Source organism: Neoarius graeffei, chromosome 16 (genome assembly GCF_027579695.1).
Source record: "Neoarius graeffei isolate fNeoGra1 chromosome 16, fNeoGra1.pri, whole genome shotgun sequence".
Taxonomy (NCBI): Eukaryota; Metazoa; Chordata; class Actinopteri; order Siluriformes; family Ariidae; genus Neoarius; species Neoarius graeffei.
Window position 1 is genome coordinate 26,886,136 of NC_083584.1, and position 25,498 is coordinate 26,911,633.

The window sequence follows — 25,498 nt, forward strand, 5'->3', positions numbered from 1 at the left end:
AGCAGGGACGAAGCAGGGAGTGAGGAAACGAGAGGTAGAGTATGGCCCTTGCCAAATAAAGCCATGGGGGCCTGGGGTGGGATGGCCTTTACCTCACTATAAATACGCTGGGCTTCTGCCGATTCGGGTTTGGTGCTTGGAGCTGTGTATCAGCAAGCGCACCGGACCAGCTCAGGAGAATCTTATCCACACTCAGGCCTTTAACCATGCCACGAGTGGATGCCGACCTCAAACTGGACTTTAAAGATGTCCTGTTGAGACCAAAAAGGAGCAGCCTAAAGAGCAGGTCTGAGGTAAGATCAGTAGACTGTGTGAGAGGTAAATCTGTCAAAGTGGAATTTAAAGCTTGGGAGAATGGGAGCGCTGACCTTGCTGAGGTCAAACTAACTCAGCAAGGTTTTATTTAGGCCCGTATTTAGTTTGATCTAAGAGTCTGCTTTTGATCAGCACTGATCTGTAGCTGGTCAGTGTGTCTGCTGAATGTTTTATCTCCTTCAGTATGTTGTGTTGATGTAACTTGAATCCGGCCCAGATACATAGCCCCAAGGGAGAGGTGACTTAATGGTGAAAACTGATCACTCTAAGGTAGAGCAACACGAACCAAACCACATGCTGAAAATGTTTAAAAATAGGCCTGTGTTCTTAATACATCTGAAAATAGATGCCACTCTGGTGCAGCTGCTCTTCAACACTGTCTGCTTTAAGTGAACGTGTGAGAACTGTCCACAATGCAAGTGCGCCGTAATGCACTACACGGGTCCAAATGCCATTACTTTCCTGGAAGTCTCCTGGCCAGGCAATCTAGATAGTCTTACATGGCAATGATCTTCTAAATACAGGGTTAGTCAAAATTATATTAACACTAATGGATTATTTTTCTCCTGCAGATAGACGTACACCATGGGTGACATTTCCCTGTGAAATGTGTGTCCAGGCTTTAAATGGTACTGTTGCTCGCTGGTTTTTGTGTGTTGAACACGAGGGCAAACAGGTTGAGACCGTCCTGTAAATCATCTTGCATATATGATGTATGTGAATAAATGGTTTCTACCATTTAAGTGTTAACATAATTTTGACTAACCCTGTATATCTTTCCACTCAGTGTTTCCTCTGTTTTTGCATACTAGTACACAAAAGGTAGAATTGATACGCAATAACCATCACATCTGATTTAGAGTTCAAGTCTTACTAATGTGTCCATCGATTCCAAAACCTTCAGTTTCTCCACTTTAGACACCATTTGGAATCTTGTTGTTGGTTAAGAGTATGAAAAGGTGACATGTTTAAGAACTGAAAAGAGGTAACAGTGCAAAATGCACTCAGGTTCTACCTCATAATCCACCTCAGCCACTGACTGACCTTGTACATTAGAGAAGCTTTGCATTCTCTGCAAGATGACATCACAGGCTGGCAGATCATGTTATGGCTTTGTTGATTTGATTGTCTAATGGAAGACAGTACAAGACCGAGATCATTTATGGGGCTATTTATATGGGAGCTGCGGTCGAGGCTTTGCACTTTGTAAGAACTGCAGCACAGAAACTTCTACAGAGACCTTGTCTTTTTTTTTAATAGCTATTATTATTATTATTATTATTATTATTTAAATTATGTGCATTTAGTAGTTATTAGCAGGCTTATAGTACTTGAGTCCAGGACTCGGACCCAAGTCCGGTTCGTGCCCTAATTTTAAGGATTATGACTTGACTTGGACTGATGACTTGGACTTGTACATTAACTGCATTCAGATTCGTAAATTGGAGATGAGGACTCAGATTTTTTCTTTATATTTTGTAACATGCCATAATAATTTGGCACAAGATATTTATATCTATATTAATTTTTATACTAATTTCGTGCAAGAAAATCCACATTCGCCTGTTCATACGTCATATTCCGGAGCAAAATAACATTAATGGCGCTAAAATGCCTGGAGAGAACGCCCCTAGGATTGTCCGCTTTGCTTATACAGACTTCTCGTGCAGTGGGAAAAAATGCACTGCTGTGTGTTCCATATGTAGAAGAACTATCGAGGAGACGACGGGGACAACCTCGAACTTCAATCGTCATTTGGTAAGACTCCACCCAGAGAAGTACATGACACACTATGTTCATTCCTCTGTTGATAGCGGGGCTTGCTGAGCGATGAACTAGCTAGTGTTAACCCACTCTCATGTTATTTGCCCTGTTGATAGTGGGCAGGGCTTGCTGAGTGATGAACAAGCTTTTTATCTGTAGCCTGTTAACTAAAATGGGGCAGTCGAGTGGTAACGTTAGTCCAACACAGTAACAGAGACGCTTTCACATAAAGCCAGCAACAGCCACTGTCAAATGGTGCAGTTGGAGTCTTGCTCTCGGACTCGACTCAATAGTGAACTCAACTTGGACTAGACTTGAAATTTTCTTTAATGACTTGACTGACTTGAACAGTGGGGACTCGAGACTGGACTCGGACTCGAGGTTTAATGACTCTACTACAACACTGGTTATTAGTGACTGGGTAGCCAGTAAGTGATGGGTTTAGCCATATTTAGTGTTAAATTTTATTTATTTATTTATTTATTTATTTGACTGGTGAGAATCAAGCTAAATGCAGAAAAGAGAGTATAAAATAATTCCAACCATATCACAACTACTAAAACCACCAAAATGTATGCAATTGAGAAATGAATAATTACAAACAAAGAATTTACAACCCGAAAAAAAGTTGGGATGGTATGAAAAATGCTAATTAAAAAAGAAAAAAGAAATTGGTGATTTCTAAATTTACTTTGACTTGTACTGTCACATGAAATATCTTGGGTTCATATTTCATTGCTATCATATTTCATGTATTTATCAAGATAAATCAGTATCCAGGAAAGGCCTAGTCTTTGAGGAGCAAAAATGGGCCGAGGATTTCCAAATTATTAAAATGTTTATAAATGTTTTGCCTCAAGGAAAGATAGGAAAGGATTTGGACATTTCAAATCAGCAGGGTGCATAATATCATTTAAATGATTCAAGGAACCTTGAGGAATTTTGGTGTGTAAAGAGCAAGGCCACAAGCCTAAGCTAAACACATGATCTCTGATCCCTCAGAAGCCACTGCTTCAAGGATCGTCCATCCATCCATCCATCCATTATTTGTAGCCGCTTTATCCTGTTCTACAGGGTCGCAGGCAAGCTGGAGCCTATCCCAGCTGACTATGGGCGAGAGGCGGGGTACACCCTGGACAAGTCGCCAGGTCATCACAGGGCTGACACATAGACACAGACAACCATTCACACTCTCATTCACACCTACGGTCAATTTAGAGTAACCAGTTAACCTAACCTGCATGTCTTTGGACTGTGAGGGAAACCGGAGCACCTGGAGGAAACCCACGCGGACACGGGGAGAACATGCAAACTCCACACAGAAAGGCCCTCGTCGGCCACGGGGCTCGAACCCGGACCTTCTTGCTGCGAGGCGACAGCGCTAACCACTACACCACCGTGCCGCCTATGGGGAATTTTGATATGAAAACTATAACAATGACTCTGTACTTTTGCACATCTTAAGACCTGTTTGCAGGAAGAATGGGACAAAATAACACCTGAAACACTTCATCACTTGGTGTTTTCAGTCCCTAAACATCTTTTAAGTGTTGTGAGAAGGACTGGCAACATGATAAAGTGGTAAATACTTTACCGTCCTAACTTTTTCTTGAGGTTTGTTGCAAAAATTTAAATTGAAATAAGTATTTATTGAAACAACAATAAAATTCATGAGGTAAAACATCAAATAATGTGATGTACTGTTTTGAGTGCAATACAGGTCGAAGATTACTTACAAATCAGTGTTTTCAGTTTTAATGTCAACATACCATCCCAACTTTTTCTGATTTGGGGTGGTAATTACAGAACATTTGTTTGTCACTTGAAGAAAACCAGTCTAAAGGGGTTCATATCTCAAATATTTTGATACAGTGCTCATCTCACTATAATGAAACACAATGTTAATCTGAAAATCAACTGATCCCCATTTGCACATTGAATTTCACTTAGATGATTGGTGATTAGTAGGCCTAAATATCAGCTGTCTCAGTGGTTTTGTTATTCTTCAGTTTCAATCTATTTTATATGGAAATGTTTGAAAGCAAATAGTGTGTGTGCGTGTCCATATCTTGTTATGCAAACACATCAGGAAACACTTTTTTTTCTCGCAATTCAACAAGATGCTACAGTTTTGCAATGCACATACAGTATTACAGTTTAAGATCTGATAAAGCTATGCTACAAATGTTTAAGCTTATGTAAGAACGTGATATTAATGAAAGTGTTTCTGAAGATGAGTGAAGATTTGTAAATGCAAACTTCGTTTAAAAAATGCATTATATACATTAATCCTAATGTTACTAGTCAATCAGTGTGCTAGTTCCAGGTACTTTAACTGATCAGGCTTGGCTATAAGCTCCTAGTTGGCTATAAACAAACACCAAATGGTTCAATTTTAAGTTTTATTGTGTAAAATTACTCATTAATAACACCAAAGTTCATTATTAACAATTGTATTGACGGCATAGTATCTATCCATCCATTATCCATCAGGGACATGGGGGAAGCTGGATCTTAGTTTGGGACAGAGTCAGGGTACACCTTGGCCATGTCGCCAATCTATCACAGAGCTAACACTGAGACAAACGACCATTCATACTCACATCAATGGGAAATTTAGAATAGCCAGTTGACCTAACCTGTATGTCTTTGGACAGTGGAACAAACAGGAGCACCCAGAGGAAACCCATACAGGTATGGGGAAAACATGCAAACTCCACACAGAAAAGCCCCAGACGGCTGCAGGGTTTGAACCCGGAACCTTCTTGTATCATATAGCAATTTGGAAATCAATAGCTAACCTAGGCTGTCCTGTAAACCAAAATATTTAACTCAATAAATGAAAGTTTGGAGTCCGAGCAATTTATGGAAGATTGGAAGGTTAACAGATATTAGAAATGAGCAAGTGTACACATTCAGCATTCATATAGAGGATATTATATGGTTGCATAAAGATACGAAGTTTATATTCAAGTGGTGAACATAATAGTGAGCAAAGTGAACCACCATGTAATGTTCTTTATATTATATGGATAATCTTAATAGATCCACACAAAAAAACCCACAAGTTAATCAAAAGAATTTAAATTTTGAAATGGTTTGCCATTTTGACAACGCGCGTCCGGTCAGTGGAAAAACACTGGGAGTGACATCATCGGAGTGAAATATCAGGAATTATTCTGTCCACGTTCACTGGATATGAGCAATCGTGCACTCTGATTGGCTGCTCTACTACTAGGATATCAGCTCATATACCATGAGTAGAGAAAAACAAAATGGCTGAGCGTGTTACTCAACCAACCAAGGACGAAATAAAAACTCTACTCGAAAACAACCCCCCCCCCCCCCCCCCCCCCCAAAAAAAGTCACAAAATATGGAATAAAAGTATTGATGGTAAGAATGTGCTTTTTTTCCCCCCAAGAATTATAGCATTTTTCACAAAATTGCTACTGTCATTTCACCAGTTTGTTTACATTCTAAGCAGAAATGATTTTGTCGGATGTTTTGTATAAAGTTTTTATTTATAGAATTTGTGAAAAATAAAAATGCTCTGTTTCTCAAAATCCAGTGAACGTGGATAGAATAAAACAGTTATTCCGCTCAATCTCGTCAAACATGGTTTATAGCCAACTCGATGCTATGTGCCTCGTTGGCTATCAGCTCATGTACGACTCAATTTCATGGAATAACTGTTAATTATTTTTTTCACGGTCCGGTTGCCATCAAATCCTGCGCTCTGATTGGCTGGCGAGCGAGTATCCTACGATACGGACCCCAGTTATGGACCTCTAGCGACTCGCTCGTTCACAACAAACATAGTAGCATTTTTGTCAACATTTATCTTTTTTTAATAAGATTTATTTATAAGATTATCAAAAATCTTATAAATTTTTGCCAGCATTTCTCAGGAGAATAGCATTAATTTTACAGCATGGATAGCGATAACGACAGTGTTCACAGCGAAAGCGAGTTTTACTACCCTGAGGAAGAAGAAATAAAACATTTCAGGAGAAAGCTAAAAACCTGTAACTGTTGCTAACGCCGAGCAAAAACATGGCTGAATCCTGAATGACTCAATTTTGTATAAATAGGGGACTACATAGGCGGCAAAATGTAGTTTTTTTCCTGCCATGGAAGTGCACTTGTATACCGAGGAGAAAGCAATTTGCATTACAGCCGTGAATGAGGATTCAAAATGGTGGCTCGGCTCGGTTTTCCCTTTCGGGCGCTCTCGTTTTCTGTTAGAATTTGGTAAAGAAAAAAATAAATATATTATTTATCAGCTTAAGGTCGGTCCGTATGGTGAAATACCGTGACCTCGGCCTTGAATACTGACCTCGGCCCAGAGGGCCTCGCTCAGTACTTTCAAGACCTCGGTCACGGTATTTCACCATACGGACCTCCCAGCTGGTAAATAACATATATGTCCCTCAGATCCACGATGTATTTTGTTTGAAATATACAAGTTTTTCAACACAAGAAGATAAACTTCATATCTTCAAGCTAACATGTGATTTTCCTTTTTATTATATAGACATATTCACAAACAAAAAATATCCAAATTTATCAAAACAATTCATCGATTTCCTCACGATTGACATATAGAGATTTATATCACAGTTTTGAATCTCCATGTCCCAGATGTAGCTCATATGAAAAATACAAGTGGTGTATTTCCCAGTAAAACACTCGTGTCTATATAATATATATGAAATATGTACATTTCTGCAATGTGGACCTCAGTAAAAAAAATGTTGTGTGTGTAAGATATAAAAAGAAAAATCCAGTTACAAGGTGCAGACAAGTTCACACAGCTCAACTTCTCCTGTAAATAATTCAGCACAAACTGTATTCAAAGGACTGGCCTAATAATGCAAGTATTTCTATTTAATATAAATCCGTCAAAAGGAACAACAGACTTTCTGAATTTTACATTTAGGACACATTCGTAAATCATCAATGCTTTATGCGTACTACGTTTGTGTTTTCACAAGCAGTTATAGATACGTGTAAAAAATTTACTGAAATGACACGAGTTCATTCCAAAGCTCAACACCAAAGTGACCAGATAATAGTACTGTATATTAATCAATTATTAATATACAGTACTATTATCAGTACAATTAACAGTTATTCCAGTTAATTAACAGTTAACAATTATTCAGTTATTCCACGAAATCGAGTCGTACATGAGCTGATAGCCAATGAGGCACATGTATGACAAGATTGAGTGGAACAACTGTTTTATTCTATCCACATTCACTGGATTTTGAGAAACCGAGCATTTTTGTTATTTTTTGCAAATTTGATTTAAAAAAAAAAACTTTATACAAAGCATCCAATGAAATAATTTCTGCAACACGCGCCGCCATTTTGTTATTCTCTACTCAGGGTATATGAGTTGATAGCCTAGTAGTAGAGTAGCCAATCAGAGAATGTGATTGCTCATATCCAGTGAATGTGGATAGAATAATAATCCATTATACAATAAAGGATGGAGGGGCTGAGATGCTTCTTGGGGTTATAGAAAACATTTATTACACTGCACAATTTTGACATCTAACGTTTCTCCTACAAAGGGAAGAAACTGTACTTTCTTTTTAACCATGTATCAAATCTTACTGCTCTGATATAATAAAACTCATACTAAAATGCAAAGGATTTACAGGTGCTAAAAGAACCTGGCTCCCAATAAAACTGACATAAGCCTGAAGTTGCTTGTTGTATGAAAACAACAACCAATCAACAACAAATCTATATATCCATCCATCCATCCATTATCTGTAGCTGCTTATCCTGTTCTAAAGGGTTGCAGGCAAGCTGGAGCCTATCCCAGCTGACTATGGGCGAGAGGCGGGGTACACCTTGGACAAGTCGCCAGATCATTACAGGGCTGACACACAGAGACATACAACTATTCACGCTCACGTTCACACCTACAGTCAATTTAGAGCCACCAATTATCCTAACCTGCATGTCTTTGTACTGTGGAGGAAACCGGAGCACCTGGAAGAAACCCACACAGACACGGGGAGAACATGCAAACTCCGCACAGAAAGGCCCTCGTCAGCCACTGGGCTTGAACCCAGAACCTTCTTGCTGTGAGGCAACAGTGCTAACCACTACACCACCGTGCCGCCCCCAAATCTATATACTGTATGTATATTTAGTTTGAGTCATTCTTTTGATGATGGATATTAGTTTATCATCAATTATATATAAAATGAGAATTTTTGTTTGTTTCAAGGTTGTGGTTTTAAAGTAAGGTAGTTGATGCATGCTCAGAAAGTCACTAGAAGTTGCAAAACGACACCATAGAATCGTCTTTAACTTCTTCATGCAAAACATTTTCATATGCAAATTATCATGTTGATTCAATACATATGCAAATTAATTTGTGACATCATCCGTTAAGGTGTCTATCAGTGTTTAGAAAGGTAAGTGTGATAAATTTCAGGCATGTTTAGAATGCCCCAGTGAGTTGGTCCTTCTCCAGCAGAGTGGTAATCGGACTGCACATTAGTGATATGTCGTTCAAGGGCAAATCAGGTCTTTGGGGTGAATGCTGAGTGTTTTTTTTTTATTTTTAACGATGTAGGCAGTGCCATCACTTTTGCAGTGTAATGAATCATACCGTAATGCTTCCATGGAGATGTCTTTGCCACCTGCGCTGTCTGTTATTGTGAATAATAAGACCTTTGTATGACTCTCAGCTGTGTTCAGATGTGGACAAAGTACCCAACTTCATTACTTAAGCACAGATCCCACTGGTCAAATGTTACTCCGATACAAGTGAAAGTTGTCCAGTCAATTTTTTACTTAAGTTAAAGTACTGAAGTACTTGCTTTGAAAAATACTTAAGTATTAAAAGTACATTTTCTGTCAACACATCGTTGTATTATTGCCACAACGCTTACAAAACCTAATGCCGTTACCAAAGACAGAAATGTGAATTCAGAAAATGAACACGTGCTGTGGAATCATGGTGGTTTAACGTTAAGCTAGCTAGTCAGTGAAACTCCACCTGACATGCTAGCAAACTCTTTTCAAACTCAATCATATTGGGTAGCTAATGCTACTAGAAAAGAAAGATTTCTACATTCTGTTTATTTGGCAAGATTATGCTAAAACATATTTCTGAAAGGACTTCAGATAAGTTAACGTTATTCATGTTAGCGTAACTCCGTTTTTACATGCTAACTAACAGTGTCCAAGTTAACTAACTATGTGTAAACGTTAGCCGTGGACAAGGCGATGGCAACTTGGCGGGCAAATCCATAGAATGTCCTTTGACTAACCAGACTGCATAGCTATTGCAACACTATCGCTAGCTCTAAAAGCACAGACAACTTCATTGCAAGCTTTCTCTTGGAATAAAACATTTACTTCCCTCAATATGCTTCTGCAGGTCGGATGGCGAATTTTTGTAGGTCGTGATGTGGTTTGTTTTCGGCAAACATTTAAAACGAAACGAATCTTTATTCCTTTCAGAAAACCGAAACATGGGTCCTAGGTATAGCCATGGGTTCGTGCATTCTCTAGAAGAACTGCCTCCTTCCATTCCATCAACTGATTGTGTTCAAATAACGCTGCTGAGAAATGATTGATCTTGATTTTATACAGTCTATGGACGTGACGTGACCCTAGTGATTACTGACAGGCTGTCTCAGTGTCACCTGAGGGGAAAAACACAATCACGTTTTAGAAAAGAAATGAAAAAAACATCCATTTTCAAAGCTGCTTCCTAGTAACAAATAACGAGGACCTTGATAGAAATGTAGTGGAGTGAAAAGTACGATATTTGCCTTTCAAATGTAGTGAAGTTGTTAGTCATAAGTTTCCACGCAAAAAAAATACTCAAGTAAAGTACAGATACTCAAAAAGTGTACTTAAGTACAGTACTCAAGTAAATGTACTTCGTTACTGTCCACCTCTGGCTGTATAGATGAGCCACCATGTTTTATTGAGTATTTTACTCTTTTGACTGAAAGATAATAATTATTACAAGTATATTTTTAACAGAAAAAAGCTTTCTTGCACTTTATAGCAGGTATATTCTGGGTTTGAACCTACTGGTCAGCTGGGGCTTTTATGTGTGGAGTTCATATGTTTTCCTCATACGTGTGGTTGGTTTCCTCTGGGTGCTCGGGTTTCCTCCCACAGTCCAAAGATATGCAGATTAGATCAACTGGCTAGGATCTCATCATCATCATCGTCTTATTCTATACTCTTCTAGAGCTTCGGAGACCGTTTTCCTCCATTTGGACCTGTCAGCTGTCTTTCTTTTTGCCTCTTGTGGAGTGAGGCCAGTCCACTTCAAGATGTTATCCATCCATGTTAGCTAGGATCAATTGCCCGTTGTTGTGAATGCGAGTGTGAATGGATGTCTGTCTCTTTGTGTTAGCCCTGGGATAGATTAGCGAACTGCCCAAGGTGTACCCTGCCTCTCACCTAAAGTCAACTAGGATTGGCTCCGGAACACCAGTGACCCATAATGAATAAGCGGTATAGAAAATGAATGAATGGCCTGAGTGGTAATTATATCCATACTGTCCTGTGTACATGCAATAAATTCTGGAGAATAATCCAGAAATTAAAAAAAAAAAAAATATATATATATATATATATATCCCTGAAATAATGATCAACTAATGATGTCTAAAGAAATACTAAATGTTTGATCAGCCTGCTCAGACTTTAAAGTTAATAAGTTAACCTAGTTGCCCTTGTTTCTCTCCTGCGTAGGTGGACCTGCAAAGGACTTTCACATTCCGCAACTCAAAGCAGACGTACAATGGCATCCCGATCATCGCTGCCAACATGGATACCACAGGTACTTTTGAGATGGCCCAGGTAATGAGCAAGGTGAGCATCTTCTGTGTCACAGACAGTACTGGAGAAGGGATGAAACATTGCCACAATACCTGCAGTCTGTTTGTACACCCTTGAAGTAAAATCCAAATCCAATTATATTTTAGCATCCATCCATTTTGGCATATCACTACAGTGACGTGGCCGTTCTGACAGCTTCAGCCATCAAAGTTTCTAGGGAACATTACAGTAGTGGTTTCCTCTTGCCTTCTACTGGATTATTATAGAGATTTTCTCCTCTCAACCATTCTCGCGCACACACACACGGTCAATTTAGGCTACATCCACACGACAACGGCAACGAGATGTTATTTAAAAATATATCGCGTCCAAATGGGCAACGATCAGTAAAATATCAGGTCCATATGGCAACGCAACGCTTGCTGAAAACGATGCAATACACATGCCACACCTCTAGGGGCGCTGTAAGACGGTCCCTTCGGAGACACCAGAACAATAGAAGAAGTAAGGACGCATGCGCATAAACTATTATGCGCGAGACTTCATATTAGCCACAAAGTCAGGAAAATCTGTTCGTAAAATTACATTATAATGACCAAATACAATGAAAAGTATTTTTCCAGTCTCACCTGTGAAAGGTAATCCCATGTGATCTCGTTTGGACGGTAAACCTGTTGGTACAGTTAAACGCAGCTAATCTTTATTCTCCGCTTTGACCTATCCAATATGGCGGCGAGGATGACGTATGATTCTACGCGGAAGGCGGCGTCTTTAATGGTCCGGAATAAATTGAATGCTACACGTTGATGGATTAATTTGTTGTTTCTCACCTGTGAAAGGTAATCCCATGTGATCTCGTTTGGACGGTAAACCTGTTGGTACAGTTAAACGCAGCACATGAATCTTTATTCTCCGCTTTGACCTATCCAATATGGCGGCGAGGATGACGTATGATTCTACGCGGAAGGCGGCGTCTTTAATGGTCCGGAATAAATTGAATGCTACACGTTGATGGATTAATTTGCTCTTCTACGTCCTTTTTGAGGAATGTATTGTTGGACTTAAACCAACATCTGAAGAGGTGAGATCGCTCCTTTTTTTCCCTATTTTTGCTGGCGGGATTGACTCTGCCCTAAGGGCAGAGTCTCTCTCTCTCTCTCTCTCTCTCTCTCTCTCTCACTTTGCACCATTACACAATAAATATTCACAGTGAAAATATTTTGTAAGCGCGTTTCATGAACCAAGTTATAGGATTTGTTGACAACTCGCATCGAGTTCGTTACACTTCTACCCGGCGTGAAGCACTCACAGTCATGTGGTTGTGACGTCATCGTAAACAAATCCGTTCTACTCAACCAGACGACTTCACAACGGCAATGTTGCCAGATCTTTCCACTCTGGAACCCGTTCTCAAAAAGATTGCGTTTTGGGCACCCAAAACGCCGGTGCCGTGTGGACGCCAGGCCTACACGATAAGCAATTGTATCGGAGTCACCTGAATCCGTTGCCGTGTGGACAGGGCCTTAGAGTCACCAGTTAACCTAACCTGCATGTCTTTGGACTGTGGGGGAGACACGGGGAGAACATGCAAACTTCACACAGAAAGGCCCTCGATGGCCACTGGGCTCGAACCCAGAACCTTCTTCCTGTGAGGCGACAGTGCACCACCGTGCCGCCCCCAGTTCCTCAACTTCAGTTACATAACTCCAGTTCATAATTGGTCTCAACTAGAGATATGTGTGGGGTGTTTTTTTAAGCCCCCCCTTACGCAGTTAATATTTTTGCCTGGAAATAAACAAAAAGTCTCCAAATAATGGTCCTTCTATTTGTATCTACTCAAAACACATTCCTTTTTCATTCCGAATAATGTATATTTACTCAGTTACATCCCTACTGTACACACAGTTTTATTTCTGAATTTTTCTTCTTTTATTTTCTTCTCAGCATACACTCTTCACTGCCATCCACAAGCATTACGCTGTGGAAGAATGGAAGACATTTGCATCCAATCATCCAGAGTGCCTCGAGGTAACATAAAAATAGCATATGCCAAGTGACAGTGTGATTGAGCTTTTGCAATCTTTAGTCACAGCAAGGCAATGCATTATCAGAGGACAACGCAGCAGTGCCATTTTAGTGATTGAAGCACAGTGATCAAAGGGTTGGGGGTTTTAAGCCCCAGCACTGCCAAGCTGCCACTGTTGAGCCTTTGGGCAAGGCCCTTAACCCTATCAGCTCAACCTATCCACATCGACCCCACATAGAGGTGGGAAAAAGATGTATAAAGAATAAGAAGTGATTCAAGTAAAGTAGGAAAACTTCTGTCTTTTGGATTACCTCATCATGACTGAATATGCAAAATAATTTCTCTCATCCTCAGCATGTGGCTGCGAGCTCAGGCAGTGGGCAGGCAGATCTGGAGAAACTGTGCAGCATTTTGGAAGCCATTCCACTCATTAAGTACATCTGCCTGGATGTGGCCAATGGATATTCCGAGCATTTTGTGGAGTTCGTCAAAAGAGTCCGGGGGAAGTTCCCTAACCACACCATTATGGTACGAGAGCCAAGTCAGTGCTTTTCCCAAGCATAAAATAGCAATCACCTGTTGCTCTGCTTTGAAAAATCCTATGATTCACCTCTTTCTGGACCCAACAGGCTGGAAATGTGGTGACCGGAGAGATGGTGGAGGAGCTCATTCTGTCTGGTGCTGACATCATCAAAGTGGGCATTGGACCAGGTGTGTGCCATGTCCCATTTTCATTTGTTAAATTAAAAACAACTAATAAATGTTTAGCTTGTCCTACACAAGACTGCATCTTAAATACATGGTAGCCGCGGGGTCTTAAAAGTCTTAAAAAAGTCTTAAATTTAACATTCCAAAATTAAGGCCTTAAAAAGTCTTAAATTGCTTTGCCCAAGTCTTAATTTTTTAAACAAAGGTCTTAAATTTACTCATACTATTCTACAATGTGAAAACGTGGGTTTTGCGTAACATCAGTGAATTTCTTGGAGTATGCACAAAGAAAGAAATAATATTGATACATTTTTGCGCCGGCGCAATCATCGGAGTCCGTGGTGGAGAGGAGACTCTGCGAATCACAGCATGGGGAAGTGTCGTTTTAATCAGCAGTGGTTTTCAGATGAAAGATATCATAATTGGTTGAGGGAGGTTCCTGGAAGCGACGTTGAAGCAAGATGCTGTGTTTGTCGAAAGACCTTCAAGTTGTCCACTATAGGTCATTTCGCTTTAGAGTCTCACATGAAGCGCTCAAAGCACATTGCATCTGCCTTCCACCGCCACCAGCCCATCGCTCAGTTCTGCACGGTTCAATCTCCGAATGCACCTGGAGTTGGCACGAGCACCACTGTCGAACGTCAGCAGCATCAGCCAAGCCAGACATCATTGGCAAGGCTAGCAACAACACAAGGGCCGAGCAGTGGCATGATGGGTGTCGGTGGAACCCCGACACTTCGGGCAGAGGTGCTCTGGATTTTAAAAACAATTACGGAACACCACTCGTACAGCTCGAATGAGGGCATAAGCGAACTCTTTAAGGCTATGTTCCCAGACTCAGAAGTCGCTACAACATTCTCCTGTGGAAAAAACAAAACGTCTTACATAACAAAATTCGGTCTTGCTCCTTATATAACAAAGGAGTTGGTCAAAGACGTTAACGAGGCAAGTGGTGGATTATCTATATCTTTTTATCTTTCCTCTCCTCTCTCCTATCTATCTCTTATGTCTGTCTACCACTCTGTTATCTATCTATATTATGTCTATCGCGCTCTCCTATCAACCTCTTATCCATCTGTATACCTCTTTCCTATCTATCTATTTCTCTCATTGTGTCTCTTATCTATCCACCTCCACATCTATGTCTTCCCTCCCTCCCTTGTTTACTAGGAGTATTTACATTTCTTTTTATTCTTCAAAATGTAAAATGGTTGAAGCAAGTTGAATGCTGGGAAACTAAGACAAAGAGTTTGTCTGTTTATCATCTCTGGGTGCATGGTCATAATTAGTTTAGAGACAGTTCTTTAGGCCTTGAGTTGGGCCCTCAGTTTGGCTTTTTGACTGGTGAGTGCACACCATTGTACCAATGTATTGGTACACCAATTGCATTTTTGTGCACCTTTAAGAGACTTTAGGCTTACCTTTTTTCTATCGATCTATCTATCTATCTCTCTCTCTTCCCATCTATCCCCCTCATGTCTTATCTATCTATGCCCCTCTGTATCTCTCTCCCTCCCTCGTTTACAAGGGTACAAAATGTAAAATGGTTGAAGCAAGTGCTGGGAAACTAAGACAAAGAGTTTGTCTGTTTAGAGTGTTGTGAATGTTTTGATTTTATTTAAAAAAAAATACACCCACATCACTTTTTATTTTAAGTATCATCTCTGGGTGCACGGTCATAATTAGTTCAGAGACAGTTCTTTAGGCCTCCAGTGAGGCCCTCAGTTTGGCTTTCTGACTGGTGAGTGCACACCTTTGGCATTAATGTGTTGGTATGCCTATTGCATTTTTGTGTACCTTTAAGGCCATGACGTGGACCCTATGTTGTGCTCCTTTCTTCCAGGTTTAGACTTGTTTTTTTGTCTTGAATGTGAAGATTCGACAAGCAATGCACATAATGACTTTTAAGTATATAACTGTTTTAATAAAAGTATTTTTACTTGAAACATTTGTCATTATTGGGAATTTGATCTGGTGTTCTACGACTGCATAATGGGTGCGATGTAGGTCTTAATTCTCATTTAAGTGGTCTTAAAAAGGTCTTAAAAAAGTCTTAAATTTATAGTGGTCAAACCTGGGGAAACCCTGTAAATAGAGATGTAATCATGAAATGAAAAAAGATCTGCATAAATATCTCACAAACTCATCACGAATGCTTAAAGCTAGGGTAGGTAATTTTGGAGAAACCAGCAAGAGTAAGCTAGATTTTGAAAGTATACAACCAAAAAGTCCCACCTCCTTCCTTCAGCCCTCCCTCCAAAGTTACTCCTCCAAAACACATGAACATGCATTGCCCGACTACTGTTGCAGGATCACTCCATGAGAGGGAGCATTGCGGGGGGAGTGAAGCACATTCCTTCAGACCCATTGAAATGATTGGACAGGCTTTTTACAGCCCTCTGACTGCCACAGATGAAGGATTTTTTTTTCTTTCTGTTGTCAGATCATTTGATTTGTTCACTGCTGTCAGAAGCTCGCCGGCACCTGCTGGGGTGCTGACTTCACCACCCTTCACAACACTCGCATTGGTGTTCTCCACTGCAGAGTATGCTGCTCCGGTCTGGGTGCATAGTTACCACACCCCAGTTATTGATACTGTTACCAACGATGCCTTGAGAGTTATCTCTGAATGCATGGCTCCCACTTCCTCTGCTATGCTCTTGCCTGCTAGCATTCGAAGAAGCCACCTGGTTCTCAAACTCGCGGAGAAATCCCACATCCTGGGCAGCCTGGTGTCAAGCATCAGCAAAGTTAATGCTCAGCCGCGCTTTAACCGCAAGCACTTTTCTGTATGTGCTGCAGAGCTTGAGAACAGCACCCCCCTCACCCCCTATTGGGTCATAGATCAGTGGCACGAGGAATGGGAGGGTGCTAATTCCACCTTGCACCATTACACCCCTGAGCCTTCCACTAAACCTGCTGGGCACTCCCTTCCACACCCCGCCTGGGTTAAGCTGAACCATCTTCGCACCGGTTGGGGGGAAAACTCAGGCCTTCCTCTATAGACCCTTTGCACTGACGTCACCCGAAACCGGAAGTAAACAAACCCTGCACCATATTGGAAGACCAACAAACTCGTGATTAGGGGGAAATAACGGCAGTGCGCGGTATGTGAACCCACAAGGCACTTGATTCATCAAAAACCTACAATGGTAAACTTTTGTGCTGTGTTAGGGTGTTCTAACAAAGCTGATGGGAAAGGTGAAAAGAAGTCTTTCTTCAGAATACCAGCTGTGATTGAGACACAAGGGGAGCAAACCAAGGAGCTTTCTGCCAGGAGACAGAGAGAGTATTTAACTGCTTTATGCAGAGCGGATCTGAATACTTCAACTCTACAACAGTACAGAATATGTTCAGACCATTTTGTTACTGGTAAGTCACTAGGCTAGAGTGTTGTAGAACATTTTTTTAAATGTTTACTGAATAAAAACATCCTTAATTTTATCACATTTATGTTATATATTTCATTTCTTTCTTTTATTTTAATTTTCCTCCCTCCATCCCTCTTTGGATTTTAAATATAGTTTTTCCCCATGTCCAAATAATTCAAAGATATATAAATAAAAACAGATAAGTAGTAAATTAAAAATAAATTATGAAATTAAAAAATCCATAACCGCATGAATACAGATGGCAATAGTTTACAATGTCTGGGTAGCAAACAGATGGCAGAATTGGTGTCAGGTCCTCCTTATGTTTCCATTCTCCCTTGCCCCGAGTCTTATCATATGGGTCAAACCCATCTATCACAGCCAGTTTCTCCACATACCGTGCCCTTTCTGCAGCTGGTAATGTACTCACATAACCAGAATTATCAGCCATCGTGTCACTTCACAACAGCTGTAATATCACTTCACTCTCGCTCGTAGTTTGTTTTGTATTGTGAGTATGTATGTATGTATGTATGTATGTATGTATGTACTTGGGCTTCCAATATGGCGCCCTAACAAAATCATGCGGTACGGTGACGTCACGTGGCAGCCCTCTATACCATTGGCACAGCAGCTTCTGAGAACAGCTCCTGTGGCACCCCCCAAACTGTGAGCCACCTACTCGAACCCTGTCCTGTCTTCTGTGCCCCCAATGGAATCTTTGGGCTAAAGACTCTTGATGGCCCCACTTTCAACTGGCTCTCTCGCCCCGATCTCCCACTGTGACTCCTGGTCGGTTCATATGAACGACAATGACAATTGCCGTCAGGATGAATTTCAAGTAAAATAACAACAAAAAAAGCTTCTAAAAATGCATACCCTAGCTTTAAACTGTAGTGAACTTTACAGAACTGACCTAAAACACTGTGTACGCAGGTTCTGTATGCACCACCCGCATCAAGACCGGAGTGGGCTACCCTCAGTTAAGTGCTGTTATTGAGTGTGCGGACTCTGCTCATGGACTGAAAGGACACATCATATCTGTGAGCATGATTACATTTTTCAGGCATTATTGAAATGACAATGTTTTTTGCTTTTAAGATCAAGTAGCACTTACTGTATTTTATCATAAGAGGGCAGCATCTAGCTTTCTGTGCGTCATATAATTACTATAACTACAACGTTCTATTTGATTAGAAGTTAAAGGGAAAATCCACCCTGAACAACTTATCAATCTTATTAATAACATTTGATGTTCACTGGTGTAAGAGATTGAGTATGGAATGAAAATATGACTTGATCATCAATCTGTTGGACTATTAACAGTTGTTACCCGTGTTATTATGGTTGTTACCCATAATGTTCTTGGGATTTCCAGTCCTTTACATTGCATTATATTACAAGCATTTAGCAGACGCTTTTATCCAGAGCGACATGCAACATACCCAGAGCAGCCTGGGGAGTAACTGGGGGTTAGGTGCCGTGCTCAAGGGCATTTCAGCCACTCTTGCTGGTCCAGGGAATCAAACTAATGACCTTTTGGTCCCAAAGCTGCTTCTCTAACCATTAGGCCATGGCTTCCCCCATAGTCCTTTAGTCTGTCCAGCTCTCTCACTTCATCATCTGTCCTCTCTGCTCAAACAGATCAGGTACTAAAGCTTCAACTTTAATACTAATACCACCAGAGACGTCTGGTATCTTGGTGCAATTGCATTGTATAGCTTTACTGTGTTGTGAAACTTTGTGCTTTTTCATTAATATTGCATTGAACGTTGCTGGAAATTGGTCAGTGAGAAAATAAGCGCTTGCTTCTTTGTCTTTTGGAGTTAACAGTGAAACCTGACTGTTCTGACTGAAAGTTTTTCACCTTGTAAATGGGATTGTAACTGTGCTAGAAATTTCTTCATGTAGCCTCAGTGGCATAAAACGCCGAACTTCTCATGGTCTCATCTCATTATCTCTAGCCGCTTTATCCTGTTCTACAGGGTCGCAGGCAAGCTGGAGCCTATCCCAGCTGACTACGGGCGAAAGGCGGGGTACACCCTGGACAAGTCACCAGGTCATCACAGGGCTGACACATAGACACAGACAACCATTCACACTCACATTCACACCTACGGTCAATTTAGAGTCACCAGTTAACCTAACCTGCATGTCTTTGGACTGTGGGGGAAACTGCAGCACCTGAAGGAAACCCATGCAGACATGGGGAGAACATGCAAACTCCACACAGAAAGGCCCTCACCGGCCACGGGGCTCGAACCTGGACCTTCTTGCTGTGAGGCGACAGCACTAACCACTACACCACCGTGCTGCCCCAAATACAGCATCAACCAACAAATTAGCACCAGAATCATGTCATCAATGAGCACATCATAAGCATTTTAGTATAAAAATATTGGATGTGTTTCAGGGTGGATTATTATTATTATTTGTTAAAATCAGAGGATTGGAGGCTTAAAGGTATTATTATTATTATTATTATTATTATTTTAGAAAGATTTTTATACTTCAAATTAAAATAAGCCTATTTTTAGTTCCAGTTTCTGGAAGTATATTAAGCCATTCTTCCCTCTCCAGGATGGAGGCTGCAGTTGCCCGGGAGATGTTGCCAAGGCTTTTGGTAAGTTTTGCTCTCTGCTCATTTTCATTACAAAACAAAATGTCGTATGAAACACTGCTGTGATTTCCTGTCTCCTTGGTGATCTTGTAGGTGCAGGAGCAGATTTCGTCATGCTAGGAGGAATGCTAGCAGGGCATGACCAATGTGCTGGTGAAGTCATCGAAAAGGATGGAATGAAGTTTAAGCTGTTCTATGGCATGAGCTCAGACACAGCCATGAAGAAATATGTTGGTGGTGTGGCAGAATACAGGTGAAGAGACTCTGAAAGTATACTCTGAATTTAATTTTTTAAGAGATTTTTTTTTTTTTTTACTTTTCTGGCCACAAGTTTCAGTATCATGATAATTGCAATATGATTGGCTATACACACTTCCATGCACCATTTCTTTTTGTTTTGCTTTTTTTTTTTTAATGGGAAAATTAACAATGACATGATGGGGTTTTTTTTGTTTGTTTTTGGGAGCAAGATAGTTAGTAGTTACTAGATTGGAAAAAAGTTCATAGCATCAGATCTTAGAGTTTTGTTTGAAACAGTTAGAAGTGAGTGAACATAGTTTACTCGGTTCAGGTTGGTTGTAATACCAATCAAACTAGCCCTTTCCCATGTAGGTTGGTCTTTCCTGGTGATGCTGAATGATGGAAAATACCAGATTCTCTAACCGCAGCTAGAAGTTTGGCTCACAAGACTAGCAGATGTATAACTTTGATTGTCAGTGCCAGTTTTCATGTCTGAAACCACACTCTAACTACTATATAGTGCACTATTTTGGGAATTCTACCACTTTGTAAGTATGTGACATCCAGTGCATGTATGAAATCCCATAATATACTGTCATAGGATAGCATCCAAACTATAGAGAGGAAAGAAGAACCTGAATACACTGTCATTTTGAGGCTTGGAATTATAATATTATATCAGACATTTATTGCGTAAATAAAAATGAGTTTAGCAGGACGGTGGTGTAGTGGTTAGCGCTGTCGCCTCACAGCAAGAAGGTTCTGGATTTGAGCCCAGTCACCAACGGGGGCCTTCCTGTGTAGAGTTTGCATGTTCTCCCCGTGTCTGCGTGGGTTTCCTCCGGGTGCTTCGGTTTCCCACGCAGTCCAAAGACATGCAGGTTAGGTTAACTGGTGACTCTAAATTGACCGTAGGTGTGAATGTGAGTGTGAATGGTTGTCTGTGTCTATGTGTCGGCCCTGTGATGACCTGGTGACTTGTCCAGGGTGTACCCCGCCTTTCGCCCGTAGTCAGCTGGGATAGGCTCCAGCTTGCCTGCGACCCTGTACAGGATAAGTGGCTATGGATAATGGATGGATGGAAAAATTTGACTTGCATGACAGATGAGCAACTACAAACATTTTTCTCTGGCCTGTTGACAAATACATGAGATTATCATTAAAAGAGCTAGTAATTTTTTAAATTACATATATATTGTGCAAAAGTTTTAGGCACCCTTTTTTCATATAAACTTTATTATAAATTTCTATTTTATGACTTCTACATTATCGAGTCAGAACAAAACATTTTAGAGTCCAAATGTTCTTTTTCCAGCACAAAATTAAATGTTACAGAAAAAAAATTTTGTATCTGAGCAGCATATTACATCAGAGAGCACTTTTCAGATTAAAAAAGAAATCATAATGAAGGCTGCTGGGTTTTGGTGCAAAATGAAGAAGCGAGTGTGACAGTCAAAGTGTCCAGAAGAACTGGGGCTGGTTCTGTAAGATGCTCAGTAAAACCTACAGCTCAGTTCCTTATCAAACTGCACTCATTGTACCTGAGACTACTATATATTTTTTTTAAGCAAAGGGTCGTCTCACACCAAATATTGACTTTGTTTCATTTATTATGGCTTACTGATTACTGTTTATAATCTCGTCTCATTATCTCTAGCCGCTTTATCCTGTTCTACAGGGTCGCAGGCAAGCTGGAGCCTATCCCAGCTGACTACGGGCGAAAGGCGGGGTACACCCTGGACAAGTCGCCAGGTCATCACAGGGCTGACACATAGACACAGACAACCATTCACACTCACATTCACACCTACGGTCAATTTAGAGTCACCAGTTAACCTAACCTGCATGTCTTTGGACTGTGGGGGAAACCGGAGCACCTGGAGGAAACCCACGCGGACACGGGGAGAACATGCAAACGCCGCACAGAAAGGCCCTCGCCGGCCACGGGGCTCGAACCCGGACCTTCTTGCTGTGAGGCGACAGTACTAACCACTACGCCACCGTGCTGCCACTGTTTATAGTATTTTTTTTAAATATTGAAACATTTAATTTCATTATTTTTAAGCCATTTTTGATCTACAGCGTTTCTTTACATGTGCTTAAGACTTTTGCGTAGTACTGCGTATAGATATGTTGTGAAGTTTTTTTCAGTCCAGTGACGATCTTACTCCAAGAAGCTCAGTGTTCAAAAGTTTTTTCCTGCTGGAAATCAACACATGGAAGTGAGAATACACAGAAATTTGGAAAGCCAACTCAATTGCAGTTTTAAAGCTAGATGACCTTTAGATTTCATAAAATCGGTCAAATTTAGTTCCCTCTGAAATTTGGTCATTGTGATATATGTTTATTTCTGTAATATCTCACAAAATATCAGGCCATTCTGTGGCTGGGAAGTTATTTAATTTGAGGGGATTCCCGAGCAAATAATGTGCATGAAATCGCTCGCTTCGTACAGTCAAGCAGACCGAGGAAGTCTGTGTGCACATGCGCAGATTTACCTTCTTCTTTTGGGTTTTACGGCATTTTTATACAGATATATATCTCATCTCATTATCTCTAGCCGCTTTATCCTGTTCTACAGAGTCGCAGGCAAGCTGGAGCCTATCCCAGCTGACTACGGGTGAAAGGCGGGGTACACCCTGGACAAGTCGCCAGGTCATCACAGGGCTGACACATATGGCCCTTTTCCACTACCCTTTTTCAGCTCGCTTCAGCTCACTTCAGCCCGACACGGCTCGCGTGTCGACTATCTAAAAACAGCACGACTCAGCTCGCTTCAGCCCTGCTCAGCCCCCAAAACTCGCACGGTTTTGGAGTGGGGCTGAAGCGAGCCAAACCGAGCCGAGTGGGGCTAGGGGCGTGAGGAGACACTCCCCTGTGCACTGATTGGTGAGGAGGAGTGTCCTCACATGCCCACACACGCCCCGCAAGCACGCTGGGATCTGTAAACACCGTAAACCCGGAAGAAGAAGAATTACGAATTACGAGAATTTCTGAAGCCTTATGCGCCTCGCCTCATCTATACGCTCTTGCCAGTATCTGTTGGCGTTGTCGGTGACAACAAGCCACAGCACCAAGACCAGCAACACTAATGACACCATGTCCTCCATGTTTATTGTTTACTCTCCGGGTTGTGAGACTACCGCTTAAAAGGTCACTGATGTCACTGTTTGCGCTGCATAACGACATCACCTGACGTCCACCCACTTTCGCTAACTCCACCCAATGTGTCCACCCACTTCCAGCCAGCACGGTTCAGCACGGTTGTAGTCAAAATGCAACTCCAACAGCCCCGCTCAGCTCGACTCAGCCCAACTCAGCACGGCACGGCTCAGCCCGACTCAGCCGCGTTGGTAGTGAAAAAGCGGCATTAGACACAGACAACCATTCACACTCACATTCACACCTACAGTCAATTTAGAGTCGCCAGTTAACCTAACCTGCATGTCTTTGGACTGTGGGGGAAACCGGAGCACCCGGAGGAAACCCACGCGAACACGGGGAGAACATGCAAACTCCACACAGAAAGGCCCTTCCCGGCCACGGGGCTTGAACCCGGACCTTCTTGCTGTGAGGCGACAGCGCTAACCACTACACCACCATGCCACCCAGAGATATATAGGATACGGATATTTATTAGTTTGGTCCTGCGTTTCCTTTCCTTCACAACATAACGTCTTTTCTTCTTGCTTTCCGTTACTGTAGTCAGTCTTTCACATTTCATTCGCACACTCACGTCCTCCATTTTTCTCAACTCTTTCAAATTTGTATCCCACAATGCCTTGCGTGAACAGGGAAAGCCCATCACGTGATGCATGACATAGTATTTTGAATTGGGTCATGGTGAAGCAGGAAAAAATAGTAGAGAATTTCGGGCCACATGGCCTTAAATTCATTAATTGTTCTATTTTAGAAAACCTCATAATATTGGAAGTCTGTGATTCGAATTCAGTAGCTTTTGCTCCACTAAACAAAAATAATTGCGTGTTGGGGAAATTCTTTTTATGACCTAAACTTGAAAAATCTGAAAGGCAGTCTAGCTTTAAAGATTCTGTAGTTTGTAGCCGGATGCTCTGCAGCCTATAGATGGAGCGTCTGAGGCTGAGACTGCATCTACTTTGACCTTATTAAGGGTCAAAACATTATAGTTCACTTGGAACCTTGCAATTCTCCAGTCTCAATTTGTAGGGAATATTTTTTTAATACAACTAATGATTTTAATCATTTAAGCATCTATGCATTTACAATTGAGTAGCCCAGACCCTTGAACACTCATCCATACTTCACGGGTAGTCTAGGTCTCATTTTGACTTTTCATTGAAGATGTACTTTTGTTAATTAATGTCTTGATCCTATTTTATTGTCTTTGTAGGGCGTCTGAGGGCCGGACTGTGCAGGTGCCGTATAGAGGTGACGTAGAGGACACCATCCGAGACATCCTGGGCGGCCTGCGCTCCACCTGCACATATGTAGGAGCAGCCAAACTCAAAGAGCTCAGCCGCAGGACCACGTTCATCAGAGTTACCCAGCAATCGAGCCAAATGTTCATCTAAAGCCATGAAGTACATCCGGACACTCACAAACCAAACAAACATAGCACTCCGAGCACTAGAGTAAAAGTGCTCTGAGACATATTTCTACATGCAGCAGTACCTCACTGGGTCCGATTCATGCAAGTGGGTACAAGTGTTTGCTGACTTTATATACGTCTATTTCATACGGTCACATGAACTCGAAACTATGCCAGAGATTTTTTTTGTTGTTGTTCTGCTCAGGAGCCAGGCTGTCGTGTTTGAGAAAACAGCTCGATCATGATTCATCCTGTTGTTAATATAAGCTTTTAAGCTGTCCAAGTATAGAGGGTACGATGATGATGATGATGGTGTTTCAAGTATGAAAGAGGTTGAATATGGTCTCGACAAATTAGCCTTTGGGAAAAGAGATTTGTGAATTTAGTCATTAAAACTATGCAACTATGTTACCACTTAAAGGCTGTAAGCCACCATGAGGCGCAAGATGAATAAATGAAAGGAAAACAAGTTCTCCTCATAGAGTAAGAATACTGCGTTGCTTATGTGAAACACTTTTGCGAATGTGCTAATACTGCTGAATGGTGTACCGTTGACTTGATTGGAATAGAGATGTGTGCACATCATACTGTACTATTTCTGTTGGCCTTCCTGCTTCTTGAATGTACACTGGGTTTTGGCAGGATGTAGCTTCAGACCAGAGGAATGTGAAAGGCTGCAGTGCCTAACGTCCTCTTTATTTAGTGTCACACTGTAACTCATGGAGTAATAAAGGGATCGAAATGAACTTTTGTGTGATCTGAGGTTTCTCCTAATAGAACAACTAAGTCTTGAAATTGTAATCTGACCACCGTTTCAAAGATGTGCTCATGGGTGCCACCGGGGGGGAAAGGTTAGAACAATTCTAGGGGCCCAGCACTGCCATGGGGCCCTTTAAGGGGCTGATAATATGCTTTTAATGATTTTAATAAGACTTTAGAAATAACAACAATGCAATATTCCATCTGGTAAAATGAGCTAATTGAACAAGGTTGTCTATTTCTTGAGTTCTTCAACATATTGTCGTTTAACCCTCCTCCTTTTGCGAAATGG

At 41.2% G+C, this 25,498-nt stretch overlaps 1 protein-coding gene across 2 annotated transcripts; it reads left to right on the forward strand.

Moving 5' to 3' along the window:
* gmpr (guanosine monophosphate reductase) lies at positions 1-25,193 on the forward strand. Of its 2 annotated transcripts, XM_060942036.1 has the most exons (9): positions 1-293; positions 10,826-10,945; positions 12,857-12,940; positions 13,293-13,466; positions 13,568-13,649; positions 17,954-18,060; positions 19,598-19,640; positions 19,731-19,890; positions 24,250-25,193. In XM_060942036.1, the coding sequence occupies exons 1-9, from the start codon at positions 207-209 to the stop codon at positions 24,428-24,430; spliced, it is 1,038 nt and encodes a 345-aa protein (XP_060798019.1). In that variant the 5' UTR covers positions 1-206; the 3' UTR covers positions 24,431-25,193. The 2 variants fall into 2 exon arrangements, with proteins under 2 accessions (XP_060798019.1, XP_060798020.1); XM_060942037.1 differs by lacking the exon at positions 12,857-12,940.
* The last annotated feature ends 305 nt before the right edge of the window (positions 25,194-25,498 follow it).

Excerpts from the sequence above, each read along its gene's own strand:
- gmpr (XM_060942036.1), top strand. The coding sequence starts at position 207 with ATGCCACGAGTGGATGCCGACCTCAAACTGGACTTTAAAGATGTCCTG. Across the intron at positions 294-10,825 it reads GCCTAAAGAGCAGGTCTGAG|GTGGACCTGCAAAGGACTTT; the intron begins GTAAGATCAGTA and ends TCTCCTGCGTAG. Across the intron at positions 19,891-24,249 it reads GGTGGTGTGGCAGAATACAG|GGCGTCTGAGGGCCGGACTG; the intron begins GTGAAGAGACTC and ends TTGTCTTTGTAG.